Source organism: Diabrotica virgifera, chromosome 4 (genome assembly GCF_917563875.1).
Source record: "Diabrotica virgifera virgifera chromosome 4, PGI_DIABVI_V3a".
In the NCBI taxonomy this organism is placed as follows: domain Eukaryota; kingdom Metazoa; phylum Arthropoda; class Insecta; order Coleoptera; family Chrysomelidae; genus Diabrotica; species Diabrotica virgifera.
In genome coordinates this window covers 161,646,400-161,656,963 of record NC_065446.1, presented here as the reverse complement: position 1 = coordinate 161,656,963, position 10,564 = coordinate 161,646,400, and the positions used below count along the sequence as shown (strand labels likewise).

At 29.9% G+C, this 10,564-nt stretch overlaps 1 protein-coding gene across 3 annotated transcripts in view; it reads right to left on the bottom strand.

Moving 5' to 3' along the window:
* Window positions 1–7,248: 7,248 nt before the first annotated feature.
* The window catches only part of LOC114330762 (TBC1 domain family member 1), a 537,565-nt gene continuing 534,249 nt past the window's right edge, over window positions 7,249–10,564 (bottom strand). For all 3 annotated transcript variants that reach the window (XM_050648467.1, XM_028280173.2, XM_028280172.2), the window contains one exon: window positions 7,249–9,836. In XM_050648467.1, coding sequence (XP_050504424.1) covers window positions 8,716–9,836 — 1,121 coding nt within the window. In that variant the 3' untranslated portion in view covers window positions 7,249–8,715. The remainder of the gene's footprint in view (window positions 9,837–10,564) is intronic.

The window sequence follows — 10,564 nt, the reverse complement described above, 5'->3', positions numbered from 1 at the left end:
TTTCAAATTTCATAGCAATATTCACCCCCTGTATAATTGTAGTGATTTGACATCAGAAAATCAATTTATGTTCAAGTGACTTTTAATATAATCTATTATTGTCAAAAATTATTAATCTAGCAAAACGTTTAATTTTAGCTAATACAGGGTTGGTCGAAACTGAATGAGTGTTTTCTCAAAGTTTGAGAGTATGAGTTTTCTCATACGAAGCAGCCTGTAATGCCTGTAATGAGCATTGTAATGAAATGCTATTGTATGGCACTTTATTGTTTCCCACCCTGCCAGTGAGAACTGAATTTATTTTTGAAATCCCTAACTTTATGTCTTATTTTAAATATTGCAAACGATTAAAAAACAATCAAATTAAATTGAAATGAATAACCAGTGTATATCTTCCACTTTTACTTCATATTTAACGTAGCCTGTACCATAACATTGCACAGATTATTATCCCTGTATAGCAACGATATACCATGAATGTGAATTCATACTTGAGAAATGTCCTATATCCAGTCTCACAAAAAAAGGGATTCCTCAAACATAATATATATGCAGACAAAATCAGCCAAAGTGATTTGCGATATCTAATTAAAGGCCCTACCAAGTTGGTTTTGTTGAATATAGCATGGAAGCACGACGATACTTTAGTGATAAGCGTATTTTTCGTAGTAGCTATAGTATGTTTTTTTATATTATGTATTATCTATATTAAATTAGTTTTAGTATGTTTCGTTTATCTAAAAAAATGTAAAACAAACAAAAATTCTATTTTTCTTGTAGTTGTTATTTCGTATAGATATTGTTTTATATTGTAGCAAATTGAATTTAGTTTTAGTATTTTCTGTTTGTTTGTAGAATTATATTTAATTAGATTTACTTTAATTACTAAAATAAATAAATTTTCAATTATATTTTATGTATTTGTGGAAAAGGAAACCTAGCATTAGCGGCCACATTTCTATAACGGCCAATTGTTTTCTATTTTTAGTGGTCTACTTGGTAACTACTTACCAATTTTCATGAAAATTGATGGAGGTTCAACGAAATCCGGGGTGAAAACCTTCAGTGAATGCCTTTTTGGAAATATAAAAGATTAATTTTTTTCGTGATTGTCGATTTGCTAATTTTCTGATTTTTGGTTGCTATAAGGTTTAAAAAAATTAATAAAAATTATAAATCATGCACATAAATGTAAAAAAATATTTATTTTACTTAATTAAACGAGATTGCTTGAGCCAGAATGCTGAAATCTGCATTTTTATCATTAAATAAAAGGTGGATTTCACCCCTAAAATGCAGAAGGCGCAACTTGGTGCCATATCACTTTTGTTTTTTGAAGTATCCTCTAACTAATCCACAATTTTCATGAAAATCGATGAAGGTTTAAAGAAATCGTGGGTGAAAACATTCAGTGACTACACTTTCAGAAATATAGAAGAATAAGGTTTTCGTGATTTTCGACTTGTTAATTTTCGGATCTTTGGTTTAGGTTTGGCTATAAGGTTTGAAAAATTAAAAAAAAAATGTAATTCATGCACATAAATATAAAAAAAATATTTATTTTTCTTAATTAAACGAGATTACTTCATACTGCATTTTTTACAATTTAAAAAGTAGGGGTGTATTACACCCCTAAAATGCAAAAGCGCAAGTTGATGCTATATATATTTTATTGCTTGGGGTATCCTCTAACTACTTACCGATTTTCATGAAAATCGATGAAGGTTCAACAAAATAGGAAGTGAAAACTTACAGTGACTGCACTTTCAGAAATCTAAAAAATAATTTTTAAAAAGTGGTGTATTTCACCCCTAAAATGCAAAAAAGCGCAAGTTGGCACTATGTCACCTTTGTTTCTTGAGGTATCCTTTAACCACTCACCAATTTTTATGAAAATCGATGGAGGTTCAACGAAATCTGAGGTAATAACTCATATCCACCTTCATTGACTCCACTAAATATAGATGTAACTACTGTGCATACGTATTTCATGTTTTTGCAATTATAATTGATTTTATCTGTAAATATACCGTATTTTATTAATTTTTACCATATTCTCGGGCTAACCCGGATTTTCGATAACCTGGATATTTAATCCGGCTTATCGAAGTTTGACTGTAGTTGCAGAAATATAAGTGGTTATTAAAAACAAATAAACCGTCTTTATTTATCATAATATGGGTAATATATTCATAAATACAAACAAGTAAATTATAATATTATTATATAATATAATACGTGTTACATCACATAATTCATTTTTAGGGAGAAGGTGACTTACACCGTTTGACTTCTGAAGCATTCAAATAAGGGTCAAAAATGGCCAGTCTTTTCGTTTAAATGGCTACGGGTAAAAATAGGATAATTAAATATTTATCTTAGTTAGAGAATTCATCTTTTAGTAGATGAGCAAAGGTTTAAAATGGCAGTTTTTGAATTTTGGTCCGAACATCTGTTGCTTCGCTAATTGCAAAATAAAACCAAAATTTCTAAAATAGAAAATTTGCTATAACTTTTGCAAAAATGAACTTAAGACTTTGATATTGAATGAAATGTTGAGTCAACCAGTACGTATAATACAAAAAAAAATTCAAGACAATTCGTCAATTAGTTTAAATTTTATTCAATTTGTTTATCCCAAAGAGCTTCTTTTGCAATGATATTGTTCAGAAAATAATAATGATACAACAATTATGTGGAAACCACATGAAAGAAGAATACTTATGTTTTTAAAGTATTTAAAAAAAATCAATTAAAAAAGTCATTTTTGTCATTCCGAAAAGATTTTACAAATAGAGAAAAGTCATTTTTACATTCCTACAGTATAGTCATTTTTGGCTTATAAACAATTTGAATAGCTTTGTTTTTATTAACTGTAGATATAATCTACTTTGGGATTTCAAATGATGGTATTGTTACACGAATTAAAAAAAAAACTTTTCGTCTAGGCTAATTATGGTCAAAGTTAGCCACTTTTATATTTAATTCACAGTTACTTCTATATACATAAAATTCTCCTGTAAGAGTGTTAGTTACCATACTTCTCCAAAACGGCTTGACCGATTTTTATAAAATTTTATACGTACATCCTGTGGGATTGAGAATAGATTTTAATCTATTTTTATACCCACAAGTTATAAAGGTGGTTGCACCCTGACATTTTTTTTTATTTTTTTGGGCAAAATTATCTACTTTATTTTTATATGATGTAGAATTCTTAAATACATGCAACCCTTAATTTTCACTCTTCTATCACCAACCCTTATTGTTTAATAGCCATCTATATATTTACATCTATACAATGCTCCTGTCACTGTGTTTGTTGCCATACTCCTCCGAGACCGCTTGACCAATTTTTGTGAAATTATACAGTGTGTCCACGGTTGGGGTACCCAAGATGGAAAACTTTTTTATTTTCGATTTTAGCGAAAAATGTCATTCTTGATAAAAATATTTGCTTGTTCTAAAACCCCATAAGACGAAATAAAATTGAAGTTTTTCAAATCCTGCTTAATTTTGTAGCCAATTTTATGTAAATCCCTGTAAATTTTTGCACTAAGTACAAAATTGTAACAATAATCTAGTGTTGCCTAGACACAATGTAGCTTAGTAACTGTCAACTCTGATAAATAATTTGCGAACTGTCATTTTTTTTTTCGACAATGTTAAGCGTCCAATAAAGAGTTTATCTTGTGATAAATTTCATTATTAAAATTATTGGATTATTAATTATTTAATTATCAGATAATTGGATGGATCGAGGAGAACGACAAAGTCTGGCTTCATAATCCACAGAAGAGAAAGGGTTGTTCTCATAAGTTATTATTGTTACAATTTCGAACTTAGTGCAAAAATTTATAGGGATTTACATAAAATTGGCTACAAAATTAAGCAGGATTTGCAAAACTTGAATTTTATTTCGTTTTATGGGGTTTTAGAATAAGCAAAACTTTATACCAAGAATGACATTTTTCGCTAAAATTTAAAATAAAAAAAAGTTTTTCCTCTTGGGCACCCCATCCGTGGACACACTGTATATGTATATTAGGTAGGTCTAAGAATCGGTCGACACCTATTTTTCATATCCCTGAGTAATAAGGGGCGTTCCCCCTAACATTTTGTAATATTTGGTGGGGATATGTGTACATAACGTACTCGACAAGGCTACAAGTACATACATATTAAAAAAATTATGATCAAAATCCATCAAAAAGATCCGGAGATATTAATCGCAGCATATGTTTGAAGAATCAATTTCATTTTTTGAGCGCACGGGTTTTAATAGTTCCCCTCCACCGACCACGAATAGATTTCGGTTAGGACGTCATTTTTAAAAGTTTATTAACCACTCTGTTGAAGTACAAAGTTTACTCAAACTTTTACACATAAACTATTTACCTTAAACTTCAAAACGGCGCTAGTTAGGTTGCTTAATTGTTATAAACAAAATAGCTGTGAATTAAATAAAAAAGTGGCTAACTTTCACCGTAATTAACCTAGGCAAAATTTTTTTTTTGAAAGTTCGTGTAAAAATACCAGCTTTTCAATTCGCAAAGTAGTTTTAGTCTACAGTCAATATTAACAAAGTTATTCAAATTGTTTATAAGCCAAAAATGATTCTACTTTAGTAAAATGTTTTCGGAGTGATAAGAATGGCTTTTTAACGGTTTTTTAAATACTTTGAAAATATAACTATTCTTCTTTCATGCGGTTTTCACAGAATTGCTATATCGTTATTATTTTTTGAACAATAACATTAAAAAAAAAAGCTTTTTCAGATAAACAATTTGAATAAAATTTAAACTAATTGACGAACCGTCTTAAAATTTTTTGTGCATTATACGAACTGTTTGACTTAACTTTTCATGCAATATGATAGTTTTAAGGTCATTTTCGCAAAAGTTATAGCAAATTTTTTATTTTAGAAATTTTAGTTTTATTTTGCAATTTATGAAGAACCAAGTGATCAAATCAATATTCACAAACTGACATTTTAAACCTTTGATCATCTTCTAAAAGAAGAATAGATACAGTAAAATCTCGATATAACGGACTAATTGAGGGGACGGGATGTCCGTTCGAAAGTCCGTTGTATGAAAATAGGTTAAAAATCAATAAAAAAATTTTTTGAAATTATGTAGGTAGTGTATTTAGATACAGTGTACATATCTGTAAGTTAGAAAAGGAATACAGTTTTGTTCGCTACTTTTTTACTTTTCTACTTCATCTAAAAACTTTCTGCAATATACCTACTCATTTAGTTGACAAAATTATTCACTGATTCATGGGTTGAATAAGCGATGTATTTTTTGGCAAAACATACAATTAAAGTTGCTATCTTTTGACTTTAGAATAGTTTCAGGGGGATTAGCAGGAGCTTTCTAGCAGGAGTCTAAAATCAATAAACATTTCACCTCCTTTGGCGGTATTACCAGTTTCTTCTCTTGAAATTTTCGCACTGCAGGTATAATTCCTTTAAATACCAATTTTTGAACATATCTCTGGCGAACCATGCCCTATTAGAGCTATAATATGAAACGGGCAGATGATGCCTTTTGATGAGTATATCTTTGACAACACTAGATTTACCAGATTCACCAATAATTATAGTAGTCAATCCATGCGATCCATCGACGTTCGCACAAAGCAGTGCCGAGATCCTGTCCTTGTTGTTTTTCCTTCTAGAATTCGATTTTTCATTTTTTTTTTCGTTCCAATTTTTTTACATTTGATCTGATTTTTTGTCCGTTATATCCGAAGTCCGTTAAATAGAGGTCCGTTCTATCGAGGTTTTACTGTACTTTAATAAGATATTTAATTACTAGAGAGCGGAATATATGCAAAGTGCATATAGATGCATATATTGCATATTTTCAGACAACAAACACAACATTGCATATTTAAGCTAAACACGATTTATTTTGCATATTTTAAAAATAAATTATATAAAAGTTTAAAATTTTCCTCTCTTAGTTGGAATTTTATAACTTAGATATGAACGAGCTCGTTATTTATCTATCTATCGCTCATCTGGACTTTCCCATTACTATCTACCTGAATTTAACAATTATGGGTGTTCCCAGAAAAATATTATTTTATTAGCGTAGCAAATCGTAGGTACCTACCTGCTTTTAAGGGTCTAATAATTATTTTGTCAGTTTCCGGCCAACATTTGTTTAAAGTAAACGTTGTATCGTATTTAGTGTTTTTGAAGTGATTGGTATATATTAAATTTAAATTTGTCTACCATTCAAAAAAGTGCTTGGATAAAGTGTTTTCCCGACTTAAAGCTGAGTGGAGACAAAGTATTTTGCAAGGCCTGTTCCAAAATCGTAAGTTACATTCATTTTCACATTTCATTTTTTAAATGAGCAACTGACAAACAAAAGCATCATGTCCCACAAAAGAAATTTTTCTGGAAAGAGTGTTTTTATTCGACAAATTCGCTTTTACTTCTATAAAGACGGACATAGAGAGAAGCATCAAAATACAAAAATCCATCAAATTGTAGACAATTCCGCTTTTGTTCTTTAGCTTAAGTAACGTACTTTGTTCTTTAAGTAACGTACAAATTGCTAAAGAACTTATGTTCATAAAAGTTAATTTTAGTTTTTTACCAGATCTAATAAAGTCATTAGAAGAAAGGAATTTACAATTAAGTAATTCGATTAATCTTGTTAACACTTTTTCTGCTCATTGTCAAAAAATTCCCGGAAATACAGGGATTACAATTAGAAATAAATTAAAAAATGTTTTAGAAAAAAATGAGGGCTTCGATTGTTTGAGGAAAGTTGTACGTATTTTTGAAGGCAACTTTTCTGAAGATCTTACGACTTAATATATTTTTTTATTTTTGAGTATTTTTAATATGCATTTGCATATTTAGACGAATTTAGAAAAAATACCTGCATATTTGTAGTAAAAGTAATGCATGTATATGCGCATATTTTGATAATGTTGTGTTGCATATATTCCGCTCTCTATTAATTACCCTATTTTTACCTGTAGCGATTTCAACGAAAAAACTGCCATTTTTGACCCGTATTTGTTAACAAACAACAACAATTCGCCTCCGAACTGTGACGCCACTTTTGTATTTATAATATATTAAGAATGTAGTACCCAAAAAACCCATTTGCAATCTCTCTGCTCAAGTATCCCGAATATGGTATATTTTTTCCTTAATTACCTGACGTAATAGTAGAGGTTTTTACAGTTTAATGGGGATTCATAAATGATTATCCACGCTAGTAGTGAAGTATTTTATTGAACCATACAATCTTATATATATTATTATACAACTGGTTAAATGCCTATAACATTTTGTTTTCATTTAATAATATACTTTAATCCTGACTATTTTATAAAACAATAATAACAAATGTTAATATTTCCTCTTTACTAATTTTACATAAAAAGTTGTAAGAAATCTGATTAGTATTTTACTCTGATTTAGAAATGATCTCTATACAAAACTGTTGTTATCGGACTATAGTATACCCTGTCTATTATAAATTTTAACTGAGTATTATGTTTAAATATCAATACAATACTTCTTGAACAATACAAAAATCACTCAAAATAATCTTAAGTTATATCTAGTCCACTTACTCACGGTTTTGCTCCGGATTTTAAATAACCGCTTGGATTAACATGAAATTTTACCGATGTGTGCTTTTTCCCTGGGGGTGAGTAGCATCCCTTTTCGGGGGTGAAAAACATAATATGTTCAAAATAAGTCCAGAAGTAAATAAACTTACTAATTCTAAGTGACTTTTGCTCTATAAAGTTTATTTACTATAAGTCAATACTTTTTGAGCATAATAATATCGTATGGCATTTTTGCCGGGGAGATCTTTTTGGGTAGATTCCGGCGCAACTTATATCTTTAACCCTTTTGAAGTAGCTAGGGGTCGTTGCTTATTTTAGCCCAGGGGGACCGACGGCTTAACGTACCCTACGGTGAACGGCTGGTATCATTTTTAGAAATAAAAATGTCGTTATTGGTGTCGAGATTCGAACTTGTGCGCTGTGGCTTATGAAGCCAGTATCTTGCGGCTGAGCTACATTCGTCCCCTTTTCGAGTTATCTGCTAGTGAATATAAATATGTTCATTTTTCAACAAAAAAAAACACGTTTTTAGAGACGGTTTTTCGCAAATAACTCAAAAAAGTTTTGTCTCGAAAAAATAGTCTTGGAAAAAATATAGCTTACAAAAAACTGAAAAAAATGGTGTATGTATGACCATGACGTCTGTGCACCCAGTAGAAGCAGAGTTGTAGCTATTGAAAAGTAGATTATTATTCGTCAAATTCCCAATTGAATGTTCAACGTGATATAACAAAAAATGAAAAATGGACATATTCACTCACAAATATCTCGAAAAGTATTGACTTAGTGAAAAAACTCTATAGATAAAATGTTGCTTAGGCAGCTTGTCCACTCCTGGATTTAGTTTCATCGTACCTATGTTTTTTCACCTCCGAGAAGGGATGGTACTCACTCCCAGGGCAAAAGCACACCTCGGCACAATATCATGTTTTTTTGACATGTTAGCTATGTGTACTATGCCCAACAAGCCAATCCAAGCGGTTCTTTAAAACACGGAGGTTTTGCAATATTTTACCGTGTGTGAATGGACTAATCTTGATATAACTTATTTCTAACCGTAAGTTGATTTCCTATAGTTAATATTAACCTAAAATACTTTCTGAATCATTTATTTGTAATGTCGGGACAAATTTGTCTAAGATTATTTATGTTCCTTATAGTTTTTAGTTCCCTTGTACCGTTAAACATAAAAGAAACATCACAGTTGCTTAAGGGGTGTGAATCTACAGATTTAGGACTTAGAGGGTTACTAGCTGGAGATACCACACCACTGTCTTCAGAGTTTGTAGGAGAGATGTTATTGTTGACGAATGGAAACTCTACAGGATTATTTTCACGTAAATCTTCATTTTTGAACTCTTGAACTGTTATATCTATTTTAGTATTACTTAAAATATTGTTTTGAGCGTTTAGTTTCTGTTGGAGTATATTGTGATGAGAACCTGAAAAGAATTTGGATATCCTTTCAGCTGAATTACTAGGGGTGGTTGTCAGATTGGGATTAGCTTCTTTTCTTTTACTTAGACTACTAGTTCTAGATCTAGTTTGGTCGGGCTTGTTATTAACATTGGTTGGTAAATTAATTAAACCCATACTTTGTGATTTAGTCATTATTTTTTCCGGAGACCTCTGGAACATTCTTAAAAGGTTGTTTTGATGAGGTTTTACTTCATGTTTTATTCGTTCTGTAAATGATAATTGTGATAATATTCTTTGTACATCATCAGGAATTTCAAGGTCTAATTTTTGTTCAATTAAAGATTGAACAAAATTTCCTAAAGATCCTATAGTTACATCAAGAGCCCTGTTTTGCATCTCTAATTTGTTTATTTGTGACTGTTGTAAAACCCTAGTTTTCTCCAATCTTTGAACATTAGACAGACTCAACTCCAATTGTTGCATTAGTGCCTTATTTTGTTCAGTCAAAATCTTAGTATGAGCTTCTAATTTTTGAAACGCTTCAACTTGTGGTTGGACTAAAGTTAGTTCCTCCTGTAAAACTTGGTACTCTACTTTATACTCATTTAGTTGTTTGGTAAAAGAACTGGCATATACTTCTTTCATAATTTTGTCTAAAGTAATTTTATCTATATTAGGAAGCTGTTCTTTAAGGTAATTCATGATCTCTTCGAAGCTATCACATTGAAGTAATTTTTCTTTGTGGAAGATTAAAAGAGCTAACGCTACGCGGAAGATAACTTCAGGTCCTTCCAGGAATATAAGATCTGAAAAATAAAACCAGTTTAAAACATCGATCGGTTTTTTACATGCTTCTAATTTGTTAATGCTATTTTTACATCTTTGTAATAGTAATAATTAAAATCTTTATCATAAATATCGTAAATCATAAATCATATATATATATATATATATATATATATATATATATATATATATATATATATATATATATATATATATAATTTAAATTGAGTCAGCTATTATTAAACCAAGTTTTCTTTTTTTTCTATTATATATATATATATATATATATATATATATATATATATATATATATATATATACAGGGTGAGTTTTTAGTGCGGGATCGGTCGATAATTCCATTACGGTATAGAATATCGAAAAAAGTTATTTAGAAAAAATGTAGGCAATGATATTCTCCACGCTTGGAAAATATGTCCATTTCTACAGGGTGATCAATAACAGCGTGGTATATCAAACATATATTTTTTTAAATGGGACACCCTATATATTTTTTCATGCTTATATTTCCCTTATAATTCTTGTTCATATAATATAGGGTTTTGCATTATTATACAGAGTATTTAACAAGTTATGACCATTTTTATTTCGAAATCCCTATGAGATTAACACCCTGTATATAAAGAAGTAATTCAAAGACAATAATTTGTTTTATGTAGTAAGGTAAACAATATACTGTAGTTTTTAAATTAAGTCCAATTGAAATCATTGACGAATGTTTGTATACAGG